Source organism: Chenopodium quinoa, unplaced genomic scaffold (genome assembly GCF_001683475.1).
Source record: "Chenopodium quinoa cultivar QQ74 unplaced genomic scaffold, ASM168347v1, whole genome shotgun sequence".
Lineage (NCBI taxonomy): Eukaryota > Viridiplantae > Streptophyta > Magnoliopsida > Caryophyllales > Amaranthaceae > Chenopodium > Chenopodium quinoa.
In genome coordinates this window covers 1,991,633-2,017,885 of record NW_018742720.1, presented here as the reverse complement: position 1 = coordinate 2,017,885, position 26,253 = coordinate 1,991,633, and the positions used below count along the sequence as shown (strand labels likewise).

At 40.9% G+C, this 26,253-nt stretch overlaps 4 protein-coding genes across 6 annotated transcripts; 3 read left to right on the top strand and 1 right to left on the bottom strand.

Moving 5' to 3' along the window:
• The first annotated feature begins 6,465 nt into the window (after positions 1-6,465).
• On the top strand, positions 6,466-7,162 carry LOC110722936. Its single transcript, XM_021902211.1, has 2 exons — positions 6,466-6,571; positions 6,653-7,162. The coding sequence occupies exons 1-2, from the start codon at positions 6,473-6,475 to the stop codon at positions 7,076-7,078; spliced, it is 525 nt and encodes a 174-aa protein (XP_021757903.1). The 5' UTR covers positions 6,466-6,472; the 3' UTR covers positions 7,079-7,162.
• A 2,825-nt stretch (positions 7,163-9,987) lies between these two features.
• LOC110723141 lies at positions 9,988-14,779 on the top strand. Of its 3 annotated transcripts, XR_002511672.1 has the most exons (5): positions 9,994-10,308; positions 11,004-11,423; positions 11,671-11,892; positions 12,656-12,834; positions 13,629-14,779. XR_002511672.1 is itself a non-coding variant. In XM_021902456.1 (3 exons), exons 2-3 carry the CDS (start codon positions 11,028-11,030, stop codon positions 12,388-12,390), a joined length of 1,116 nt encoding a protein of 371 aa, XP_021758148.1. In that variant the 5' UTR covers positions 9,988-10,308; positions 11,004-11,027; the 3' UTR covers positions 12,391-14,779. The 3 variants fall into 3 exon arrangements, 1 of the variants encoding a protein (XP_021758148.1); XR_002511671.1 differs by having other exon boundaries at positions 9,988-10,308; positions 11,671-12,834; XM_021902456.1 differs by having other exon boundaries at positions 9,988-10,308; positions 11,671-14,779.
• Positions 14,780-15,096: 317 nt separating this feature from the next.
• LOC110723142 (replication protein A 14 kDa subunit B-like) lies at positions 15,097-17,374 on the bottom strand. Its single transcript, XM_021902457.1, has 3 exons — positions 17,226-17,374; positions 16,498-16,759; positions 15,097-15,609 (listed from the first exon to the last, which is right to left on the bottom strand). The coding sequence occupies exons 2-3, from the start codon at positions 16,754-16,756 to the stop codon at positions 15,545-15,547; spliced, it is 324 nt and encodes a 107-aa protein (XP_021758149.1). The 5' UTR covers positions 16,757-16,759; positions 17,226-17,374; the 3' UTR covers positions 15,097-15,544.
• Positions 17,375-24,500: 7,126 nt separating this feature from the next.
• On the top strand, positions 24,501-26,204 carry LOC110723140 (signal recognition particle 43 kDa protein, chloroplastic-like). The gene has a single exon (XM_021902455.1). The coding sequence runs from the start codon at positions 24,887-24,889 to the stop codon at positions 26,051-26,053; it is 1,167 nt and encodes a 388-aa protein (XP_021758147.1). The 5' UTR covers positions 24,501-24,886; the 3' UTR covers positions 26,054-26,204.
• The last annotated feature ends 49 nt before the right edge of the window (positions 26,205-26,253 follow it).

Sequence of the window (26,253 nt, the reverse complement as noted above, 5' to 3'; positions counted from 1 at the left end):
GGGCGAAAGCCTCGAAGCTCGGCTCCACCCCGTGCAGTTCGCACCCGGCCACATAGCCGAGTACATTGACCCAGGAGTTCGGGGCTAACTGCCATAACCCCAACTCATACCCATCCAAGATCCGCTGAACAGCCGGATGTAGTGGGAAGCGCAGCCCAGCCTTGATGGCCGCCTCGTAGCAGCCAAAGCAGGCGCTATCATAACTGGTACCAGCCGGCCAGACGAGTGTGTCTTCTGGATCCGGCACAAACACTAAAAAGTCGGGGCCCATTGTGTGGTTTGCGATAAAGCTCTCCACTTTCTCTTGCATGGCCGTGATCCGGCCCCGAGGTACCGTGCAGTAGTAGGGGGTATTTTGCTCTCGGTAAGAGGCGGATGGCTCCGCCCAATCGTCCCCCTTCTCAACTGCGTGAGAAAGCCTCGCCTCTTGCAGGCGACTGTTTTTCTCTTCTGTGTCCAAAGAAGCATGGCCAGAAGAGCTAGACTCGGAATCGTCCTCTGACGAATCCGAAGAGGACGACTCCTCCCCTCTCCCGGAGGGGCCCGCCTCCTCTCCTTTAAAAGGAGCAGGAGAGAATGAAGAATTGTCAACTGTAAAAAGGGAAGGGGTCACTTTGAATCCTCCCTCAGAACTGCCGGCTTTCAAGCCGCTTTGTTTCACTTCCGCATCTGGCGCCTGGTCAGATGTTTCACTAATCGGCACCCTGTGGGAGGAGCCGTCTGAATTTGAGATCCTGGCAGTGTTTTTTGTTCTGGCCATCATGCTCTGCATAGACACAGATACAGTCGGACTTTGTATAAAGGGCAAAGATGGGTCCAGAAAAGGGCAGGCGGCACTCCTAGTCCTAGATTCAGCCGTCCCCGGTGACCGGCTGATCACTAACCTAGGTCGTGTCGTGTGCTTCCGTGGTGCCATTTCAAAAAAGAATAAAGAGAAAATTAAGAGTAAGAGAACCGACGGTTACCTGAACGAGTGACGGTTGATGAAGTTCTGAAAATCCTTTGCAGTCGGCTTGTCAGAGCAGGCGGTAGGCAGAAAGAGTCCAAAATGTCAGAGCAAGTTCAGGGGTCCGAATGTTCTCTCACAAAGTTCTCAAGTGTGAAAATGACTGAAGTCAACACTCCCTTATATATAGGCGAAGTGAGAAGGCGAAGGGTCACTTCCAGAATTCAAAATTTGGGCGGGAGAATCTCTCGGCCTTTCGCCGAGTGACACCTATAGCAGGCCGTCGCCTGTTACAATGCGACACCTGTCACAGGTAACACGTGACCAGTCACGTGCCACCTGTGAGGGGCAAATGATTAGGGGATTTTGCTCCCACCAATCGGAATGCGCCACGTGGGCCAATCAGGTCCTGCCAAGTGTCCCTCAGTTGGAACTGTCAGGGCTTGCCACGTGGCACCCGCTTATTTGTCCACCTTGGACCTATTATGTCATGACACGTGGCATACTCCATGCCTAATGGAGAAACCGGCCATCCAGGCCCAACTTCCGAGGGAAGCCCAATCAGCCCTAGGTTAACCTAAACCTAGGATTAGCACGTTTCCCAAGGTTATAAATACCTCCCTTAATCCTCATTAAGGGAGATTACATGAATAACAGGCTTATCACGCTAAAAAAGAAGATTACCTACATTAAACACTCTCATCTAGAGAGACCCAATCATTTTAATTTCCGCATTAATTACTCCTTAAGCAAGTACTAACTTGACCGTTGGAGGCGGAGCTCCCACCACCAGGAGTCTCCGTTGTTTTGCAGGTACAGGCGTCCGGTTCCAGTCTCGGAATTGTAACTCTCCCGCAGGACATCAGAAAACCCCGAAACATGTATGTTGTATAATTTCGTATAATTTATATGAAGCATTTAGTTGTTGAACTACATATATGAAGCATTTAGGGAATTACGAACTACATTGTTGAGTTAAGTACATTTAAATGTATCTTACATTGTTAGATTAAGTAGGTAAGTTAGTATGTTGTTGAACACTGCGTTGTATGTACGCTTTGCTTGGGGATTTATTGGAATCATTGTGGTTTTAGTTGTGCATATGTGTCACCTAATATGTGGTCTGATGTTATGTAGAACATGGCTTCACAATTGATTGTTTTGTTATGCCGTTGGGGGGTGAAATTTTGTGTGTCGGACCCAATGTCGAGTATAGAGGAGGAAAAATGGAACCGCTAGCATTGAAACCTTGTATGACTTACAATGATTTGTTGAAGAAAGTTTATACTATAATTGGTTCAAAGCCAACAAGTGTTGAAATGAACATCAAAATGAGGTTTGAAAGTGTTAGCGGGATTCAAATCTTACATGTTTTGAATGACGACCATTTGGAGGTTTTGAGGGGTGTCGTTGCAATGAGGTCTCTTCCTACTAATTTGTATGTGGAAACGGTGCCTGTATGTACTCAACAACCAACATTTCTTCCATCATACAATGCAAGCTCTCTACAAATGCCCGCATATAACATTCCATCATCTGAATATGGAATGGGTTCTTTCAGTAGAATGTTACACGACGATCAATTTGACATTCCATTCAGTTCACAATTTACGGCGTCGGGGTCAATGCAGCAACCTGGTCCATCTACCTCAAACAATGACATTTCATCATCGATGCAGTTGCAAAGTTACTCTCCCACGCAAGAATATATTGAAACACCACCGTTTCAAACTTTGGTGAATGCTGAACTTGTTGTAAACAACGAGTTGTCTGTTCTTGATATGTATAATGACACAAACGACGAGGGTGAAGACGGAGATGAAGAAGATGTTATAAACAACGATTTGTCTGTGGATGATGTTGTTGCTAGAACTCCATTACCTTGGTTCAGTCAAATAAACGAGAACTATGAGGTGGACATACATTGGGGTGATTCGGGGAGCCAGTGTTCGTTTCGTGTCGGGGGAGAATTTGAGAAGGGCATGATTTTCGACAATAAGAAAGCGCTACAGGAAATGGTGAAATTGTATTCCATAGAGCGAAATCATTTCTACACCACAGTGACGTCGAATGAGAATGTCCTTCATTTAAAGTGCAAGAGGGGGTGTGGTTGGTCGCTACGTGGTGCAAAAACAAATCTAACCACACGTGCCTTTAAGATCGTATCTTACAAGGGCCCACATCGCGACAATTGTGTTAATGAAGTTCCGCCCAGAGATCATCGACACTTGGACTCCTCTGTTATCTGCGACTATGTGAAGTCGTTTGTGCAGAAAGATCCATGTTTGAGAGTTGAGTTCATACAACATATCATCTCCAACAAATTTCAATTCGATGTTCCATATCGAAGAGCGTGGTATGCCAAACAGAAAGCGATTGCGGAAATTTTTGGGGATTGGGAGAGTTCATACAACATACTTCCTTCATTCATGCAAGCCCTCCAGGAGTCGAACCCAGGCACTGTAGTTCTGTGGAAATACAAAGCTATTGCTGAAGGCATTTATTACAGCAACATGGAGGTATTTGAACGAGTGTTTTGGGCCTTTAAGCCTTCCATCGATGGGTTCAAACACTGCATGCCTCTGTTATCTATTGATGGGACACACTTGTATGGGAAATATAAAGGCACACTTTTGGTTGCTACAAGTGTTGATGCTAATTTTCAGGTATTTCCTTTAGCATTTGCAATAGTTGAAGGGGAAAACACCTCGAGTTGGTCCTGGTTTCTAAGCTGCATTCGGGTTCATGTTACTGATCGAGAGGGCCTATGTGTTATATCTGACCGACATGCAGGGATTATTGCTGCGATGACTAACCCGGATGTTGGATTTCATGAGCCACGGGCCTTTCACAGGTTTTGCGTTCGACACATGGCCTCTAACTTGAGGACCCATGTGAAAAACAACGACATGAGAGACAGGTTCAAGGCTGCTGCATACCAACGCCAAGAAAAAAAATTGGTTGAAGATATGCGTTCTATCGGCGAAGCTTGTGTTAAGTCCCTAGAGTACATCACGGATGTGCCGTTTCACAGATGGTCCTTGTTTCATGACGCTGGTCGGAGGCATGATATATGTACTACAAATTTCTCAGAAACTTTTAACAATGTGTTGTAGGGAGCTCGTTTTCTGCCAATCATGTCCCTTGTCGAGTTAACTTTCCACAGAGTTAACAAGTACTTTAACAGAAGCAGAGATAGTTCACTTGCTAGGCGTGCTCACGGATATGCATACTCACCTAAGGTCACCACCATTTTGGAGAAGAATAATAGAAAGGCAAAATACCATACAGTGGATGTTTATAGCCGTCAGCTTGGTATATACCAAGTAAAAACACACCGAGGAGAAAGGATAGGGAGAAAAAGGGGGTCATAAGCATACCGTTAACTTTAATTTAAGAACATGTACATGCAACAAACCGATGATATTTCACCTACCATGTTCTCATGTTCTAGCCGTGTGTCTTAAGTATTCAGTTTCTGAGGAACCGTGGGTGGATAGTTTCCTACGATCAGAGGCGTATGCAAATACTTATGCCCCACAATTCTGGCCTATTCCTTGTGAGACGACGTGGAGGTCATACAGAGGGCCTAAAATCATTCCTGATGAGATCATGGTCCGAGGACACGGTCGCCCACCGTCGAAGCGTATACGAAATGAAATGGATGAGACAAATCGTCCACCAAGCAAATGTAATCGTTGCCGTCAGGAAGGACACAATAAGAGATCTTGCCCTTTTCGAACGGACGGTGACCGGTAGTGGTGTTAGTTTACGTATTATTTTTATACCGTGTTGTGTGTATGTGTTCAAGTAGGATGTAGCTGACTTTTTGTTTTACATTGTACGCTGAACGGAGATCATGGAGGGACAGGATCAGGGGCAGACACGACATGACCCTGGACCAGCTGACCCTTCAGTGCTGACACTTCAGGATACCCATCGGAGCCGTGACATATGGGAGCAGATAGTAAGTTTTCATCTACCAAATATTTATTGTGTTTGGCATTTATTTGGTTCACTGATCAAACAATTTATTTTTTGTTCTTGTACAGGGTGATCCAGCACGTTGCTTGGTTTGCAGGCACCACGTTGCCACCACGGTGGTAGATTGGGTGGTCGACCCCCGTGTGCTACAGTACATCGATTTTGTGGGTTTTGGCGGATTTCATAGGATGGCCTTCACACCGATCGATCGAGCGCTTATTACTGCGCTCGTTGAGAGATGGAGACAGGAGACTCACTCCTTCCATCTACCAGTTGGGGAGGCCACCGTCACGCTCCGAGATGTGGCGATACTTACACGGCTCCAAGTGCATGGTAGGGCAGTTACAAGACCGATTATACAGGACCCTCGTGGCCTTGTTGAGAGGGTGTTAGGGGTGAGGCCTGAGGTGACCGATGTTAGAGGCACAGGGTTAAGACACATGGTTACGAGAGACATTTGGGGTGTTGCCTCCTGATGCTGATGATGGAGTCGTCCAAAGATACGCTCGAGCGTACCTGTTCATGTTGACAGGATCATTATTCAGTAACAAGAGTGGTAGTCACATACAGTTGATCTACCTACAGCTGTTAGAGAACAACTGGGAGGGTATACGTGACTACAGCTGGGGTAGTGCGTGTCAGGCAACCTTATATCGACATCTTTGCAGAGCATCCCAGCGTAGTAGATGGGAGATCAGCGGTCCCTTGATTGTGCTTCAGGTAGTTTTGTACTTTCATACCATTTTCTACCTATTACGTACTAAACATTGGCTAGACTAAACTTTTGTTTTTTTATTACAGTTATGGGCTTGGGAGCACATCCACGTTGGTAGGCCAGCTATGCCTGCTAGGCGTCGACGCGAGGAGGAGGAGGAAGACGATCAGGAGCATGCATATGAGGCGCCGCCACACCCACCACCGGACTTAGCATACGGTTGCCGGTATGTATGACTTATTGTTAAGTTATCCACATATGGTTTTAATTTTCTATTAATTTTGTCATGAACACTGTTATTATACATGTAATCAGGTGGCTAGGGCGGAGACTTACTCGTGTGCATGCAGCAAGGGGTCTGCCGTATTATAGAGATGCATTCGACAGACTGAGCGAGTCTCAGGTTATAGTTCACTTTAAAAACTAATTTAACACCGTGTTCATTATTTTAATAAGTTAATTATGATGTTAACGACTGCTTGTTAATGCAGATGACGTGGGATCCGTATGTCCCTCACTTAGTCGATGCCATGCCCCAATATCTTCTTGATCACCAGATGGAGTGGCGTGCCATGACAGTGCTCATCTGTTTTGAGTTGGTGGAGGCTCACCTCCCCGACAGAGTCATGCGACAGTTCGGCCTTTGTCAAGCCATCCCCGCCCCGTGTGATACGAGTGTCCAGTTGCACAGGACAGACCGACGAGGAAAGGGGGAGGTTAACTGGGCAGTTCAGCATGCCCCTTACATTGACATGTGGGACCAGCGGCTGCAGCACGTCGCGGATGGTGCGCCTGTCCAAGGCCTGATGGAGTATCACGATCCACACATGGTATGGTACAGGAGCATTACCCGACGCTTCATCAACCCTAACTACACCCCACCCTCAACGCATTACCACCCAGCTTTTGGAGACATCAGTGGATATGTGAGTTTTTTGTCATTTTTTCTTTTCCTCCAATTTATAGTTTCTTTAATTATTAAAATGGCTGATTGTTGACTAATGCAGGCGTCTGATATGCTTGCTATACATGATGCACTAGAAGTCGTGAGCATATCATATCCCACCATACCGCAGTTGGATGACATTCACGCAATGACTGTGAGTAGCTTACAGAGACATGGTCATGGCCATCTTATCCCCCAGGGCCGGGACCAATCACACCGCCGTTCACACCGTGAGGTAGGCAGCAGTAGTAGGGGACAGACTCACACGTCCCCTACAGGGTCCCCCCTGTTTTTTGATGATCAGGAAGATATCGCCATCCACATGTCTGCGCCATACTCATCTCAGGAAGGACCATCTTCCAGCCAACAGACTCCTCCCCAGACCTCTGCCCCAGATCCTTTCACAACGGTATCTCAGTACTACCGTCGTAGAAGACCGCGATTGGATAGACAACACTTACATACAATAGATGAATCGGGATCTTAGAACTTCTTTTGTTAGTTGTAATCAGATTCTATAGTACATTGTATCCAAATAAATATTATCAATTTTACTAACCTTTTTAGTTCATTTTCTGTACATTATCAACTTCACCATACGCATTCATTCTTTTCATTGTATTGGTTGCTGGTGTTGTTGTTGTTGCTGGTGTTGTTAATGTTGCTGATGTTGTTGCAGTTATTGTTGTGGTTCCTGTTGTTAAGGTTGTAGTAGTTGTTGTGATTGTTGTTGATGCTCTTGTTGGGGTTGTCGCTGTTGCTCTTGTTGGGGTTGTCGCTGTTGCTGTTGTTGTAGTTGTTGTGGTTGTTGTTGCTGTTGTTGTTGCAGCTCCTGTGGTTGTTGTTGTTGTTGCAGCTCCTGTGGTTGTTGCTGCTGTTGCTGTGTAGCCGTGTTTGTGTGCAGAGATAAAACGCCAACCATGGTGGCGCTTTAGGGGGGTAAATTATTTTCAAAAAAATCACTCAGGGTAAAACGCCAACGGCGTTAGCGTTTTTGTGTAAATGTGTTTTTTTTAAAAAATTTGCCCAGCAGTAAAACGCCACCCTTGATGGCGTTTTATCCTTGACTAAAAATTAAAAAAAATAAATGCCTAGGGTAAAACGCCATCCTGGTTGGCGTTTTACTCTGGAAGCTTAGTTTGGTAAATAGTTTTGCCACGCGTCTTGTTTGGGAAATTGTTTCCCAAAAACGCTTAGTTTGGCAATTTTTCCTTTTTACATGTCCCGTATTTCTTTTTAAAGCGTCACTTAATTACTAAGGAATTATTGTGAGTTAGTACTAATGTAAATTTTTAAAGCGTTTTTAAGAGTGAGAGGGAAGGATAACGGATCCTCACCTCAAAGTGTCACTAGTCAGGATTGAACCCTCAACCTCAAAGTTGAAAGGTGATAATCTTATCACTCGACCAAGCTTAGATTAGTAAATGGAGTTATTGTCTTGCCACAAATAAATGTAACACCAAATTGAGATGGCCTATGACATGAAATGGCATGCTATTTTGTATAGGAACTTATTTGGATAAGCATGGTAAGGCATGTAACACCTAGACACAACAATATTGACTTAGGTGCGTAAGCATGACATGACACGATACAACTTGTCATTATGGCACATTCACTTTGGCCATGCCTAGACTAAGCTGTTATAAATTTCAGATTGGCACATAGTTCGTGCCTAGACTCAATTGTGGATCTATCGTGCCTAGTTGAGACCTAGGCGTGGACCACGGTCATCTTTAAGCTCAACAAGTGAGTCAGGTTGTGCATGAGCTCCCTATTTTAAATAATGCTGACATGAATTTTACTTAGCCAAATCGAGCCTATATTGTTTTTTGCACAAAACTTGTTAGCTTGATTTATGAATATAAGATATTGGGAACCAAACCATGAATTTGTCAGGAATCTATAAATTCTCAATTTGGTACTTACTCAATTTTTTTTTATTGTTGCAAAATAGCTATTTATTGGTTACTTCAATATGTTATTGTTGCAATTAGGGTTTGTTCTGATTGATCGAACTGAATTGAATATTTTATAGGAGAAGGAAATTAAGAATTGAACTAAACTGAATAGAACTAAACTAAACTTATTGGAACTGAACTAAAAATAAGCTAAAGAGAACAAACCCTTAGTCATTATTTTTAAGATACATACATTTGACGAATGTATAAGTTAATTAAAGTATATTATCCACACTATAAACAATTAGCATGAAACTAGCGACCTAACTTGCAACTAGTTTTGTATTCCCTTAAGGAATATATTTAGGGATTGATAATGGTCATTTTCAGTTTTCACTTTTCGCTTTATTTTTGTTATTATTTATTTTTTTCTAGATTTCTTGCAACTAGTTTTGTATTCCCTTAGGCTTTGTTTGGTTCATTTTTAGTAAAGGAAAAGAAGATAAAGGAAAGGAGGGGGAAAAGAAAGGAAGAGAAGGGAAAAGAAGAAAATTTTATTTTCAATGTTCGGTTAATGAAAGGAAGAAAAAGGAAAATGCTTTTATTTTATCTTTCCCGTCGAATTCCTCTAATTTTGGGAAGAAAGGAAAGAGGCTTTCCTTTCACTTCCCCTTCTTTCCTTTAAATTCTCACGTCATTCCAAACCAAACATATTAAAACATTTTCCATTTTTTTCTTTTCCAGCCAAGTCCCTTCAATCAAAAAGGGCCTTAAGGAATATATTTGGGGGTTGATAATGGTCATTTTCAATTTTCAATTTTCACTTTATTTTTAATTTATTTTTTTGTTTTCTCTATATTTGAAAACTTGTTTAGTTTTTGTTTTCAAAATTCCAAAACCATTAATACAAAATTATTGCCACTAGGCCAATGCACTATTTTTTTTTTCAATTTACAGAATAAGTCGTTGTTATATACTCATATATAATAAATAAAATTCAACTTACAAATTTGCTATTTTTTTTAGGCATACAAATTTGCTATTGTTAATGAATAATTTATTCCAATTTAATAGATGTTAAGGTTCGGTTATATTCAATTAAATAATAATATCTAGAATCCTGTCAAAAAAAAAATCTAGTAAATATAATTTCATTTCGTTAAAAATAAGTTTAACTCAGGAAAAATAAATTTTAATTAGTAACATTAAAGAACAAATATAATAGAGAATCAGTAAAAATAATTTGATATTAGTAAAAACAATTTTAATCCGGTAAAATTATTTCAACTCAGCATAAATAAAGTGAATTGAACAAGATATAATAGTAAGTTACTACGTATAAATAAAGTATTGTTAATGATTAAAGATTTTTTTTTTTTAATTCCAAATTTTTTTTTTTTAATGTTTTTTTTTTTCTTTTAATTTTTACCTTTTACTTATTTTTAAACACGAGTACAAAACACCAAATAATTTTTTAAATGTGGAGTGAACAAGACCTAAATTTAATTACTCCATACTAATATACCTGAAAATAGGGCAAGTAAGAGTATTTTGGGCTTTTAGGGTCCAAGAGTAGAAGTTTAACGAAAATAGGTTAAACTATGCTTGAACTTCAAGCAGGCAATTACCGACCTATCTGTAACTACCTGGCTTTTCTTTCTTCAACTGTCTTCTTACTCTTTCATTCATTCATTCCCAAATCTCAAATTAATCAAACCCTAATTTTCTTTCTTCAAGCAACTAATTGCGTATTCATTCAATCAATTAATCGGAAGTTCTTCGAATTTACGATCTTCTTTTTCAATTCTCTTTCAAGGTACGTTTCTTTTATTATTCATCTTCGCTATTTCTTAATTCAGATTTAATTTTTGCTGATTTTTCGCTTCGATTCATCGCTGTTCGTCGTATGTGAATCTTGTAATTGATTGTCGTTTGATTTTTGGAATTTGTATGAGTTTGTTGCTTTGATTTTTAGTACTTTTCTTCTGATTCTTGTGCTTGTCTTTTTTTGTCCGATTGAAACCCTAGAAAAAGTATGAATTTAGATTGTTATTTTGATTTTCCTTTGATTTTATTTGGATTTCAGTATAAGCATGATGCATTATGTATTACTTTAGTCTCGTTGTATATGATTGATGAATTATGAGTTAACCCTAATTAGCGATTAAACTTCTAATCTCAGCGAATTTTAGATGTTATATAGTTTGTGACTTTGTGTATTTGTTGAATGTATTGATTGTTTTGATAATCTGAAACTCTATTATGTATCTTCTTGTGCATTGTATTTGATTGCAAGAAAGGTTATCGTGGATTAATTTGAATTTTTGTCCAGTTATTGTGCTTGAATTCTTTTAAAATAATTTTGAGTTTTTATTCTCCTTCAGATTGTTTGTATCTTCAAATATATTAGTTACTGTTTATTGTTCTTTCTAATGTTTGAGTTGATATGATAATTGTTATGTAGAATTCGAATGTTGTTTGCTAAACTTTATTGTTCTTGTGGTTTTGCAGGTTTTATTTGGTGATTAATCAATCATGAGGTTTAAGGTAGGAACCATGGTGGAGGTCTTGTCCAAAAAAGACCCTTCACGTGTTTGGAGGTGTGCAAAAATTGAAGAAGATGATGGAGATGGTTACACTGTCAGATATTATCGAGGCCCAGGCATAGCTAAGGATGCTGTTGACGAGGTTCCAGCTGATGCAGTCAGGCCTTGTCCCCGACCATCAAAGAGTACTAATATTTTGCTTGTTGGTGATGTTGTGGAAGTGTTAGATGACGGTTATTGGAGGGTTTCCGTGATCGATGAAGTTTTGGAAGATGATTGTTTTTACATTCGGGTGATTGGATCTTTGGACGAGTTTAAAGTTAATAGGTCTAGTATTAGAGCACTACAAGAATGGAAGCAGAAGAAGTGGGTTCTGATAGATAAGGTACTATTCTGATTGGTTTAATGCGTAATTGTAAAGTGGACTTTATGCATTTTGATTGTTTATAGACATTTACACTAGTTTGCTTTTGTGTAGAACTGCAATTGTTTATCATGGCTGTTTACACTCTACTAACAGATTTTTATGTTTTTTTTTTTTTAATATAATTGTATACTATGAGTATTTTGATTTTTAATTCATGTATGTAAAATTGTACGAAATATTTATTTGTTTTGTTCTGTGAATGCAGGATTCTGAATATCATGAAGATTTGGCGTCCAAGATGCACAAGAAATCCCATGTGCAGGAAGTTCCAGAATCCAATTTGCCACCTAAATCATTGAAGAGGTCTTTTTCTGATCATTCATCTACTGCCAAAGTTTATTCCAAGTGTTCCCAGAAAAGAAGATTAGTAGATAATGCGGTTGAGCTTGATGCTATCGATGGTGACTCATATTCATTCACTGGAAAGGTAGAAAACCCTACAAACCAAAGGGGAAATCTTGGTAAAGATACTATGCAAAATTTTACTAAGAAAACAATCCGATCTAATAATGCTTACAGTAGAAATCATGATGATTTCCTGGGGCTAAATGATTGTGTCAGTACTATGTCATATGTTGCTAGTTGTAGCATCACTAATGCCATTTCTGATAGGTTGCTCAGCCATTCTTCTGCAGGAAGTAGACAGGATAGTGCTTCTCTTTGTAGTGACGCAGATTCACATAGTCATTTGGGATCAGAGGAAGAAATGTGTATTGATCAGTTAGAAAGGGGAGATGTTTTAAGAACACATGAGTTAGATTTATATGGTTATCGATGCGTTCTAGAAACTTTATATGCGTCTGGTCCTTTAAGTTGGCAACAAGAAACTGCTTTAACAAACCTTCGTATGAAGCTTTATGTTTCAAATGATGAACATTTGAGTGAGTTGAGGAGGTTAAGTTCTTTTGGTGTGAGTTGTCAATAGCTTTAGATGTCCTTTCTTATAATTTAATTGCACTGGGTCTTGTAAAGTTCAGTGATACCTTGTGCCTTGTAAGAAGTGGGTGACGTTTGAAAATGTACATATGTTCAATTGTTGATGCAGTCATGAAATTTGCATACTTACAATATTCATATACATTTGAAAAATCTTATATCAATTATCTATTTTGGAAGTAATGTTTCTAGCCTCTCTTTAGCTGTCTTGATACTTCTATAATTATTATTGATGCTTCTCATACATATTTCAGGAGCTGTCCAGACATGTAAACCTTACTGCCACAATCTTAAAGATGATGTTGTGGTTAGCCTTCTCCTCTGTAGTTTTGAGAAAGGGGCATCATCTGCAATGGCTCCTTTGTAAATGAGGCAATTCATGTCGGAGGCTGTGATTAATCCCTTTTATGTTGTTTTCTGTGCTTCATTCCAGGTAAAAAATGATTTTTTAAGTTAAACTACTCGAAGCTGAACAGCTCCTCTGGAGCCTGTGAGCGATATGCTTTTTAAAGATCCCTTGCTGGGCCTTGTTAGTTGTGGTCTTCTTTTATACATGGCATTAATTTTTCTTTTAAATTATAGAATAATATATTGCCTCAAAAGTTTGAAGATTTTGACAAATATTGTTACAAGTGATTGAAGAATTTGAAATTGAGTATTAGTATGATCTGAACGTAATAAACATAGCTAGAGATAAGAAGTGTAATTGCTGGGCATCTCTACTAGTTAACTTAGAAGGTCTTTGTTTTGCTGAGTTGGATGTAAATATTGGCAAAGTTATTGCATCTATGAATAACCAAAGTTCGTAATTAGGTGCTCAGATTATATATTTTTCATGTGTGTGCATATGCAGAAAGGCCTGGGATTAGAATAAACTGTCATCTTGGATACTAATCTGTTTTATATGTAGACTACCCTATTTTGGGTGTGGGGGGGGGGGGGTGTTGGGGTTGGGATGTTGTAGGTCATTTTCCGTTTTAAACTTGGAGGTGTCGTCTGTGCCATCTTATTCTAGAGCATTTTCCTAGTTTCTACGTAAGCAACACCAGCTGTTTCATGGACCTCTGGATTTTTGTGAATTCTGATTTTTAGCCTTCTTTACAATGTGTGCTGAACTGCTGATAGAGATATTGGTTGTATAATTTTTTCCCTAAATTTCATGGTTTACATATTGTTATATCCATATATGTGTGATTTGCTAATAGCATCTGTTGGGCAATGGCACAGAAAATAGGATCTCGGTCCATGTCTGAGGCTCTGAGCTAAGCTCCTCAGTGACCATGCAATTTTCTGCCGCCAAATAATCTGAGGTTATTCTAATTCCCAATCAGGTGCCTCCACTTATGTTTGGCCATGAGATTATGTGTTCTTAATTTGCTGGGTGCTGAGAAGCTCACTAATATGCATGCCACTGAATCACAGGTTTGTGTATTATGGTTCAAGTACTGCTTATACGGGTATAATGAATTTTTTAGAAACTTGAGCTCTGTGTTATTATTTATATACATAGGAAAAATAAGGTAAAAATGTATCCTCTATCCTCTCCCTCTTCTTGAAACCAGGCATCAAAATTTATGATGGTAGTCAATGGTTATAGTGTTTGATAATGTGGAGTCTTTATGATCCTCTTATTTTGCTTAAGTGCCTTGTACAGTTGTACTCCTATGATGTTGCAGTACTTATTTCCTCCGTTTTTTTAAGATGAAAGTCATGAAACATATTTAGATTTACATTATTTATGCACACTATACAATCTCAATTTTTGGTGATTTTTTCAAATGGAAAAACATAGTCATGTTGGAGTCTTCTTAGATTCATCTTAATTCATACTTTTCAGGTATTAATTTTTAAATATTTGTTGCTTATTTATAATTTAACGAAATTGTTGAGCAAGAAATGTTTTGTATTTAAAAAAAACGAAGTATCATGTAAATGATTGACAGCGATGAACTCCAGTTAGATGAGGATAATCTTGTGTAAGGTTTTACACTTTGCAACCTCAAGTACTTGTTTGGCAGCTCTCCAACTTGAAGATCTCTATCAGAACCTATTTGTCATAACTACCCAGTTATGCTGGTTCACATCCTTAGCTTGAAGAAATTTTTAAGACATCTGCAGAAGAATGTAGCAAGACTCTGCACGCGGTTGTTTCATTCTCCTGCGATCTCCTTTAGGCTTTTACTGTTTTGTCTGAAGAATGTAGCAAGACTCAGGGTGCTAATTGCAGCATGATTTTTGTAGTACAGGCTTATAGCTTAAAATATTTGATGGTAAAGCATGCCAGGGAACTGTAGTTATAGTTTAATGTATTCAATTTGATTTGTTTTGAGTTAAATAATTTGTTTTCCATTCTGCAGAAAAGCCAAGTATTATCTTCTTGTTTTGGGTTTGTTTTGTCAGCCTTTTTACTTCCATCTTTTGTTTTGCCTATAAGAAATATGCCTCAACAAAAATCGGATCTCTTTTTATATACTTTTTTTATTTAGGGAAACTCGATTGATTATTTAATAATACTGTATGTTAAATAGAATACAGTTTATGTAACTATTTTTTTATATACTTTTTTTCCACAAAGGAATTGCGTAGTAAAATACAGTTTTATATAATTAGAGAAAACTTAGGAGGGGAAAAAAAAAAGAACCACCCTAAAATTTGCATAGATGTAGGCAATATCATAAAATCACTTCAATTTTTGAATTATAATCATAAAAAAAGTGATGCAACCAAATATTGGGAGTGATTGCTTCTATTTATCAACCTACAAGGTTGTTTTTTTTGACAAAAAGTTTCTTAATATCACAACAAATTCCAATCTTTATCAAAGTCGAAAATGAAGCCTAATAGCCTGGATGCCTTCTTACTATAAACTTGAAGATCAAGGCTATTGTCATTCATAGATACTGAGTCAGAAGGCAGCAGAGTAAAAATTTTATAACATAGTCTGCTTGAAAAGAAAGAAAATGCCAGTACATTGATTTGTAATATACGATGTACCACTTTCACCCTGCCATTTTTCTGGAATGATACTTCAAGCTCCCAAGGCTTACAAAAAGCAGGTGATTTTTAAAGATGAAATCCCACATCTCCCTTAAAAAAATATCACATTACTACTAGAGAATGGTTAGGCCAATAGCTATCATGGCTCATATGAACAAGTGCTTGTATTCCCCATTAGCAAGCTGACACAGTTGATTATAGTTCTGTGGATCTGCAACAAACCCGAAAAAAAATGAAAGTATTAAAATTTACAAAAATCAATGAAATATCAAGTCTTGTTCAAGTCTACATCAGTCACTCTACCATATACTAGAATTGCAAATGTTATTGCACTTTTTTATAGATTTTGTCAATCAACACATCATTTAAAGAGTCAACAGCAAAGCCAGCAACAGCAACAAAATATTGTCTTCAGCACAGCAAGACTTGACATCTAGGAGATACACTTAACACGAGCAAAAAAAAAAAACATATACTTGATTTAATTACAGTTAGCACCATATTAATCATTACACATCGGTATAATATCTGTCAAAACAGTGCCTGGGGTACACATTTATATTGTAGTCTCCGATCAGAATTCAGATTTTACATATGTACAGAGTCACCACTCCACACACCATTATACTTCCCCTTTGGTTATAGGTAGTTTGTCGATACTCGATACCTAACAAGGTAAAATGCTTCAGCACATCAATTCCTAGACACTGCTAGAGCACATCAGTACATCACAAATTCACAACCCCAAACCTCCCCTTAGGCAAAGCAGGCAGTAGGAGATGGGATATGATACGGGAGCATAACAATAACACAACGCGTGATTCAAGCCATAATAACATATTTACAAGAAGAGCACGCCACCAGACAACACACACAAGGACAGAACTAAAATTTCCAGCTTATCGGAGTTATATCTCTGTAGACAGTAGACAGGATATGTGAATCACTGCACCTACAAATAATTCCATACAGTTCAACAATTATAGATTTATAGATGTTTCATTTCTCGCAAATCAAGCTAAGCAATTTCAATCTATTATTGACACGATAAACAACCAAACAAATTAATACATTAAGGAGAGGAGCTCACTATACTAACCAAAATTATCACCAAAGTTGGTTATTATGTCAGCAAGAACCGATTGATTGCTATCAGCAATACCAATAACCTCAACATATTTGGTAAGTGGTTGAGTTGGTGGCGAACCCTTTATGACGAGCTGATGATCATCAGTTGATTTCCCAATCAAAGAACCTTCATCAGATTGTATCACCTGTACAACTACCCGAACCTTCCGCCCAACATACAAGCGAAGCGATTCTCCATTGGCGAAAGCTGCAGGATTTGATGTATCCATATTCTGCAAGCATATAGCATGACACCTTAGATTCAGAACCTAATTAGATGATTAAAAAAAACAATAACACTGCTAAATTAAGTTACTCAGACTAAATTCTTCAGTATTCTAATAATAGAATCTGGTATAATCAGACTTGTAAAAATGATCACTATTTCATAATTCCATCCTAACATTTAAGGTTTCTGCAACAGATTAGTAACCAAATTTGACTCAATCATCAAATTAGGCTCGATAAATTAGATACAAATCTTCTCATATCAATGTAAATTTCACGCTAGTAGCAAAATCGGTAGTATTAATTTTTCAAAACTTGAGTGATTTTAACCAATAGTTCAATTATTCTACCATAGAAGAACCCTAAATTGACTAGTGTGAAAGTAAACCCTAAATTGACGATTAAATTGAAAATGGAGTGAAATTAAACCCTAGATTGTAAAACTGATATCAAATATTAAATAAATCTTACCTAAATCTGTTTCAATGGTGGTGAGAAAGCTATGAAGCTGCTTCAACGAAGAATTTGGCGTACGCTTCAATGGAAGATGAGAGAGAAAAAGAGAGGAGTTAGAAGGGTTTACTTTCCTCTTCTTTTTAATATGTACTATTTTTTTGGGCGCCTTCAAATAATGTTTTCCCGCCTTTTTGTGTGTGTCTTATGGGCCACTTTCGATTAATTTAGGGGAGTTTGTTGCTTTCAAGCTTGCTAAAGCAAAGAGTCTGTTCTGGTCGCCTTAATTTCAATTCAGCTTTAATTAGTTCAGTTTAACTCTAATTAATTAAGTTCAGTTTTAATCAGTTCATTTCAGCTTTAATCAATTCAGTTTGGTTACTAATTTCATTGTCTTATAAACAATTTATTTCAATTCTGTAAATAAAAAAACCCTTAAATTTATCGGAAGTTTGGAATTTATTAGCTTAATGTATCATGTTTAGGGTAAAAATTATCCATGACAAATGGACCAATCCGGACCTGCCACGTGTCCACCACGTGGGCCAATCAGCGTCCGCCACTTGTCACCCTAAGAGGTCCAATATGGACTAATCAGGCCACGCCACGTGGCCTCCCATATGCCAAATAGGCAAAATGGCCACCAAGGCCCAAAGTCCGAGAGAAGCCCAATTTGCCCTGGTTAACCTAAACCTAGGATTGGCATGCTTCTCAAGACTATAAATACTTAATTAATCCTCATTAAAGGGGATTCAGCAATTGATGACTCTCACCTAGAGAAGTCTAAACACATTGATCACTCCTCCCCTAGAGGAACCAGATCTCCCACCTTTACTTTCCGCATTTATTACTCCTCAAACAAGTACTAACTTGACCGTTGGAGGCGGAGCTCCAATCATCCGGAGCATCCGTTTGTTTTGCAGGTACAGGCGTCCGGTTCCAGTCTCGGAATTGTAACTCTCCCGCAGGACATCAGAAAACCCCGAAACATTTTGGCGCCGTCTGTGGGGAGAGTACTTTCGAGATGGTATCACAGTCTGTACCGGTTCTAAGTGAGAAGCGTTCCATGGACGACCCCCTGGTCCAGTCAGACTAGGATACCGACGAAGAATATGAAGTTGAGACTCACACGGCCCCTGACGGGTCCCTCAGAGCTCGACGCACCCGTCCCATCGAAAGGAGGGAACGGGGAGACTGCCTAGCTAAATCTAGTAAACCAGCCGGCCCGCCGCCTGATCATCAACAGGCGGTCGAGGGATCTGCCCCTATAACCAGGAATGAACTCATGGCCCTCATGAGTAGTTTCAAAGGAGAGATCCAAGACTTGATCAATAGAAGGGTGCCTGTCCCTGCAAAGGAACAGTCGGCCAGAAGACCCTCCCAATCTGGGAGGAAGAAACCTGCAAAGGATCGTGAGGCGACCCCTTACCCAAAATCAAGGGCAAGGCACTCACCAGTGATCGACCTAACAAAGTACTGCTTTCCTTCTCCAGGGAAGAGGAAACCCATCCGTCTTGTTCATCCGGCCAGGTGTAACCACCCCCAATTGAAGTTAGATGCGCCTAGCATCACTCAATGAGTACAGCCGGCAAGATAGCAGCCTCTAAGCATTCGGCCCGGCAGCCAAGTACTACAAGCGTCATACGGCCGAATGCCAAGAGTCGTATGGATAGGTTTGTAAGCTATTGTTATCAAGTCATTATTACCCATTTTTATTAATCATTATTATGATTGTAAAAAAAATAAAAAATAAATAAAAAAAAAAAAGAAAAAAGAGGGAGCCGCCTAACTTACTAATTCTATGGAAAAACTCCACTTAAAGCCTTAGGTGGCAATCCACTACACAATTAAAAGCCTCTCATTTTGTACATTAAAGAGAGGTGTCAAAGAAGTGGAGCCCTTGGGATTTGACGCCTGTTTGCATTAGCTTATCAAGGCCACAATCAAGTTAATTTTTTATTTATGAGGCGGCATTTAGCCTAGCCCCTCATGATTATAACAAACAGCGGGCAGCTTCACAAATGGAAAATCGCCGGCATGCTCCACATGTAAAGATCAAGCTAAGTGATTCTTGGGAGTATTCAGGGAGTCGGCCCTCCATGAGTGTTCAACCAGTGTAATGTGTCTAGCAAGCCACTAATAGAGCTCTCGGCAACGAATGGACAAGCATAATAGGCAACCGTATATCAAGGAAACCCGGTAGTACTGCTTGAGTGGTTGAGCAGCTGCGCTAATAGGAGCAGCACATATAGGTGTTTGCAATGCTAATATCGGCTGATTGTATACAAGTTAAGCCACGAAGCAGCCAGATGGTATATTGAATACATAGCATGTATTTGCCACTAGCAAACGTGCATTGAACTTGGCTGTGTTGGGATGATATAAACAACCGGCATAAGTCCGAATGATTTCAGAGCAGGCGGCCTCAAAATAACCGAGACGCTAATGCTCCTCTTTGATACAGCCGGCCCAAGCATTTCAAAAATAGGCGGCCAAATGCCGAGTTCGAGGCGAGAAACCGAGCCACACTTGAGAATTGAGAATAATCGTGCGGCACTCCAAGCATTCGGCCCTTTAAGAGCAAAGCACCATGTGAGTCGACTATACGAGGCCCTGTTTCAAGGAGAAATAGGCGGCACCTACCCAGCAAAAACAGCCGCAACTACATAGCATCCAAAATCAACACGCGGTTGGTTCAATACAATCGGCTCTATAATCATTCAACGACAGCCGAGAGAATTATTTTAAAATAAAGTGCTTATCTCATACTATCAGCTAGCCTACAAGAAGGATACCGGCCATTAAAACCATTCGCAAAGAACGAAGCGGCATTCACAACCATTGATTATTAAAAGCATAGCTAAGCTCAAGTTCTTATAACCATGGAAGCAGCCGGCCTGCTCCTCATGTAAGTTCAGGCTATGTGATTCTTGAATTTTGAAGGGTCATGGTCGAGTAAATTCAGGCTATGTAAGTTCAGACTACGAGTTTTGTGCTTTGGACTGAGCAGGGGATTGAGTAGGCGGCACCAGCCCTCATCCCAGCCAAAACATCGTTCAGCCATATTTTACCCTAAACATTCGGCTCTCCGCTATTGAAACTTGTAAGCGAGAGCTTGATGGCTCTCATCTCAAACACATACAAGCGTTAAATCAAGACTCGAATGGCTCGAAACAGCCGGCACTCTTTTATGGACAGCTACAAATATCTAATGGGCAGGAACGATACGGAACAGCCGTCACCTCATAACAAAACCAGCCGGCCTTCATCATGGTTGTGTTACTTGCAAATTCTACCTAGCTTGCATTAAGAAAACTAGGCAAGTCTGGAGGGCTGAGCATCTCACATCTCAATGGCCATCGCAAAAACAGTCGGCTATGGTTTACAAGAGCCGTCTAGTTCATATAAGCAGGCGACATTCACAGCTAACTCAGTAAACGAATGCGGGACTATGGAATGCGTAGCATACTTCCCTACACCTGGGAGTTTAAGAGTGGTCGCACAGGTTGTGATACGGCACTTCAAGGACAAGCGTCTCTAATAAGCAGCTGAATGGCTTCGCTCATATAAACAAGGGCTATTTGATGTAATTGTCTCTCCTAGACGCCTGATATATCAAAGCTCCCAAGCAGTGTGGGTCCTAGGCTCATAAAACTAAACCAATGAACCATTGAAATTGCATAAATTTGTGCCACAAGCTAGCAAGCAAAGGCACAGCAAGACAAGAGTGTGTTCGTTATGCATGGCAAAATACACAAGACGGGAGTGGACGTCTAATCTTGAGAGTTTGTAAATTTTCATAACAGGCGGCTCTCGCTACCATCACAAGTCAGGCTATACGGCAATTAAAAACAGCCGGCACATCACGGCAGAACCAGCCGGCCTTTGAAATCATTGACAAAGTACAAGGTGGAGCATGGGCACCTATGATTAAAGCATCCGGTAGTAGCACAAGCAAGGGGCGAAAGCCGTATGTTTGATAGACTCCTTGCTGAGTAGAAAACTGAAGATGAATTAGAAACACAAGCGGCATAATAAGCCACCTGTGAATATGCAGGCTATATACAAGTGGCTTGGCAATCGACATCATACAACAGGTGGCATGCCAAATGATTATTGAAAACACCCCCTCGTATCTTGGTGCTATGAGAGAGCCAACTCTCTTTGATCAACCACCAAAGGAGACTGGCACCATGCTTGGCTGGATGTGAAGCTTGAGCAGGCGGCATGTAAAGCGTCGTAGCTCAAGCAGCCGGCCTCAAAACCCAAAGAGTAGTCGATTGCTTGTTCATTGCAAGCATGTGTGGGGCTTGACGCCTTGCATATCGTATAAAACCTGCCGCATGATTATTCAGGAAGTCTCATCTTATGTGTGAGTTGTCACCATAAGCACATTATCATTATTATGATTGCAAGTAAAAAAAAAAAAAAAAAAAAAAGGAAAAAATTGCCTAAGGTTAGTAAAACCGGCTGTTTAGGCGGCACCCTATTGAAGACCGTCTCCCTTCTGTTTAGGCGGCACCTTACTGAAGACCGTCCTCCACTTATTTGTGTGACAATCTATCAAGCAAGAGAGGCGGCATGAATAGTAGCCGACCCCCTATACAATGAAGTCTCGTAGCTATGAAAGCAACCGACTCTCATTAATAACACCATCCATCCTTTATGGAAGGGAACTAGGTGATCCATCTGCTCTAACACTTGAAATGATTTCAATACTTGATACTGATTCAGAGGGGCATGCCACTTGTACCTTTACAGTTGGCTAGTCTCCATTGAGTATTTTACTCTTATCTACAGAGGGGCATGCCGCCTGTACCTTTACAGTCGGCTACTCTCCATTGAGTATTTTACTCTTTATCTTCAAAGGGGCATGCCGCCTGTACCTTTATGGTCGGCTACTCTCCATTGGTTATTTTACTCCACCAGAGGGGCATGCCGTCTAGACATACAGTCGGCCACTCTCCATAGAAGAGGGACGGCTGTTTCCAAAACAGACAACCACCCCCTTATACTTAGCTAAAAAAGATTAGGGCCAGGCCGACCATGTGCCTAAACAAGCGACTGCCCTCTTCTTACTTAGCACCTACGTTCGCCAAGAACTAACCAAGGCCACAGGCCCGATGATCAGCCCAGGCGCCAGGCCGACTGATCCTCCCTTAAAATTAAACTAATACGACCTGTCCCAACATAATAGCAGGCGTCCGGCGGCATCCCTCCGGATGAAATTCGTCGCAGAGAGCAGCTCCCTTTTGGGTGGAATATTGCTCTATAAACTAAGTACACGACACCTAGACGACTGTCCCCAAGGACAACCACGTAGCCGTTTTTGAGACAAGGATAACTCTATCACTAACCAAACCAGTGGTAGCAGTTGACATCTGAGTCGGATGACCCCTTGTATTACTTGGGATAAATGCAGGGGGTACCTCTTGAGTTAATAGCCAACAAACATTGGCGAATCAAAAGGTTCAGCCGGCCTCCGCCGCCTGGTACCTTTACTACTCAAGCAGGAGTGACGGCGACTGAGTAACACCAAAGTCAACTCATAGGCACTCCCTCAAACTTGGTATGGAACCTAAAAGGTTTGAGTAGACCGCCTGTTTTTTGGCAAACAGGGGCACTCAAACCCCTATTCCTACTAGGTAACCACTCCTTGGGTTAATAGCCAACAAACATTGGTGAATCAAGGGGATCAGTCGGCCTCCGCCGCCTGGTACCTCTACTACTCAAGCTAGAGTGTGACGGAGACTGAGTAACTCCCATGTTAACTCATAGTCACTCTCTCAAACTTAGTATGGAGCCTAAAAGGTATGAGTCGCCCGCCTGTTTTTAGCAAACAGGGGCTCTCAACCACTACTCCTGCTAGGTTAACAACCTTTGAGTTAATAGCCAAGAAAAACCTTGGCGAATCAAGGGGACGATCCGGCCCCCGCCGCCTGGCTTCCCTACTACTCAAACAAAAGAGGCCAACGGCCGAATAATGCTAAATGCTTACCCTTGTGCAATAGTTGACAGTCCACCTGATCAGGGGCTATCTGCATAGTGGGGCAAAGAATCGGCATTTGTCTAGTTCGGCGGCAATCATTATTATGATTGATTAACCTTGAAAATGTCATACCGCCCAAGGTATCAAAATTTTCTAAGTTAATCAAGTCCATCTCCCATTAGAACTAGACAAGATGCCGACCTAGCAAAGCTTCGAGGGTCTAACTTTCGAAAGGAGCAATCCCTCCTGGAAAGAGAAATTACTCCTTCCGAGGGGCAAATGTTTAGGGTAAAAATTACCCATGACAAATGGACCAATCCGGACCTGCCACGTGTCCACCACGTGGGCCAATCAGCGTCCGCCACTTGTCACCCTAAGAGATCCAATATGGACTAATCAGGCCACGCCACGTGGCCTCCCATATGCCAAATAGGCAAAATGGCCACCAAGGCCCAAAGTCCGAGAGAAGCCCAATTTGCCCTGGTTAACCTAAACCTAGGATTGACACGCTTCTCAAGACTATAAATACTTAATTAATCCTCATTAAAGGGGATTCAACAATTGATGACTCTCACCTAGAGAAGTCTAAACACATTGATCACTCCTCCCCTAGAGGAACCAGATCTCCCACCTTTACTTTCCGCATTTATTACTCCTCAAACAAGTACTAACTTGACCGTTGGAGGCGGAGCTCCAATCATCCGGAGCATCCGTTTGTTTTGCAGGTACAGGCGTCCGGTTCCAGTCTCGGAATTGTAACTCTCCCGCAGGACATCAGAAAACCCCGAAACATATCATGTTATGTGTTTAGAAGTCCTAATTCAGGTATTTGAATTGGGTTTGGTGATGTAGGGTCGGGTCAATCTATGTCAAAGATAAGTCATGCTAAATAATTGTGCTCATATGAGTCGAAATTGAAGTTGGGTTTTTAAAGTCAGATGGATTGTGTTGGTTGGGTTAGTTTTGACATCTCTAAATTATTGTATTAGTTTATTATCAAAGACGATAATTGAAGATGCTTCCTAATGTTTTTTTCCTTGCCTTAAAAATAGAATTTAAAAATGGCACCTCTAAATTATTGTATTCCGCAAGTCTAATTGATTTATTTCAATGTATACAATGCATAATAAAACAAATTTAAATCAAATGCTTAAGATTCCATGATAATTAAATCACTCAAATTTTGCACAAAATACTCCGGATTGAAGTAGTTTTAGATATTATAGAGATTTTTCAAGCTTTAAGTGAGTTATAATTGAGTATGAACAAATATTACTCCATTATCCGTATAAAATTTAAAAAGTTGCTCACGAACATTATCAAGCTAAATATGACAATGGTTCAATTGCCTGATTTACTTAATTTCGGTTCAATTTAGATTAGTTCGAATCGATCCTAGGATCTCCTAGAATCGGGAGGAAAACTCTAACCACTTGAGCTATCCATCACTCTCCGCTCTATTCTTTGTTAATTGTTACCCCCGTATTAACCAAATAAGTCCAACAAAGATTTGACAAACAGGGAAATCCAATCCCAACCACAAAACGGATATGATTTCTTATCTTCCCCGCTAAAACTCCCCTTACACTCTTCTAGTCTTCTCTCACATTTCCACTTCCGAGTAACTCATCCTTCATTTTCATGGATTCTTAACACCTTCACTCACAAAATCAATCACACCCCATTAACAATGGACACTCTCTCTCTAACTCCCCACCTCTCTCGCCTCCTCAAACTCTCTCTCTCTTCCTCACCACCACCACAATCACAACCACCACCACCCAACTTTCTCTCTCCTCGCCCTCTCCTCCTCCGCCACCACCACCCCATCACTTTCTCTCTCCTCCCCCACCACCAACAACAACCCCCCACCACAACCGCAACCACAACAACCTCTGATTACGACTCCTTCAACGAAGACGAATCATACGGCGAAGTTAACCGTATCATCGGCAGCCGCGTCTCCCCCTCCTCCCCCACCACCATGGAGTACCTCATCGAGTGGAAAGACGATATTGCCCCTACCTGGGTCCCCGCCAACTTCATCGCATCCGACGTCGTTTCGGAGTTCGAGTCCCCCTGGTGGAACGCCGCCAAGAAGGCCGACGCTTCCGGGCTTGAGGAAATCCTGGCCCGGCCCGACTCGGCCCGAGACGTGGACGCGGTGGACTCTGATGGACGTACGGCGTTGCACTTTGTGGCCGGGCTCGGGTCTGACACGTGTGTGAGGCTGCTTGCCACGTATGGTGCTGACGTGGATAAGAGGGATGTGACAGGTGGCGGGCTGACGCCGTTACACATGGCAGCTGGGTATGCCCGGCCCGAAGCGGCCCGGGCGTTGGTAGAAGCAGGGGCGGATCCCGAGGCAGAAGACGATAAAGGACGGATGCCGTTGGATTTAGCTAAGGAGATCCTGGGAGTGACTCCCAAGGGGAATTTGATGCAATTTGGGAGGAGGTTGGGGTTGGAAAATGTGGTGAAGATTTTGGAGGGGGCAATTTATGAATATGGAGAAGTTGAGGGGGTTTTGGAGAAAAGAGGGAAAGGGGAGAATTTGGAGTATTTGGTGAAGTGGAGAGATGGGGGAGAGAATGAGTGGGTTAAGGTTGGGTTTATTGGGGAGGATTTGGTGAGGGATTTTGAGGATGGGCTTGAGTATGCTGAGGCCCAAGGGGTTATCGGGAAGCGGGTCGGGGATGATGGTAAAAAAGAGTTTCTGGTGAAGTGGGTTGATTATGAGGATCCGACATGGGAACCTGAGGAGAATGTGGATCCTGATTTGATCAAGGAGTTTGAGGAGTCCGAAATTAGTATTAGTAGTAGTAGTGATAGTAATGTTTCGAGTATTGGTACTTGAATTTTTGCTTGATGAAATTTTGGTTTTGGAATGTGATGTTTGATGGTCCATCATTTTTTGATCATTCAAGTGTATTTGATTGTAGAGAATAGAGAAGAAAAGGCAATGTAGTGTGTTCTTTTTAAAATTGTGTTTGATAAAGATAGAACAAGACACAATTTGTTAGATCAAACAAATTTATAAAAGAGATTATACAGATT

Bases quoted from the DNA above. Each gene is read 5' to 3' on its own strand.
- LOC110722936 (XM_021902211.1), top strand. From the start codon at position 6,473: ATGGTATGGTACAGGAGCATTACCCGACGCTTCATCAACCCTAACTAC. The intron at 6,572-6,652 runs GTGAGTTTTTTG...TGACTAATGCAG, and splicing joins TTGGAGACATCAGTGGATAT to GCGTCTGATATGCTTGCTAT.
- LOC110723141 (XM_021902456.1), top strand. From the start codon at position 11,028: ATGAGGTTTAAGGTAGGAACCATGGTGGAGGTCTTGTCCAAAAAAGAC. The intron at 11,424-11,670 runs GTACTATTCTGA...CTGTGAATGCAG, and splicing joins AGTGGGTTCTGATAGATAAG to GATTCTGAATATCATGAAGA.
- LOC110723142 (XM_021902457.1), bottom strand. From the start codon at position 16,756: ATGGATACATCAAATCCTGCAGCTTTCGCCAATGGAGAATCGCTTCGC. The intron at 15,610-16,497 runs GTTAGTATAGTG...GGTTTGTTGCAG, and splicing joins CAACTTTGGTGATAATTTTG to ATCCACAGAACTATAATCAA.
- LOC110723140 (XM_021902455.1), top strand. From the start codon at position 24,887: ATGGACACTCTCTCTCTAACTCCCCACCTCTCTCGCCTCCTCAAACTC.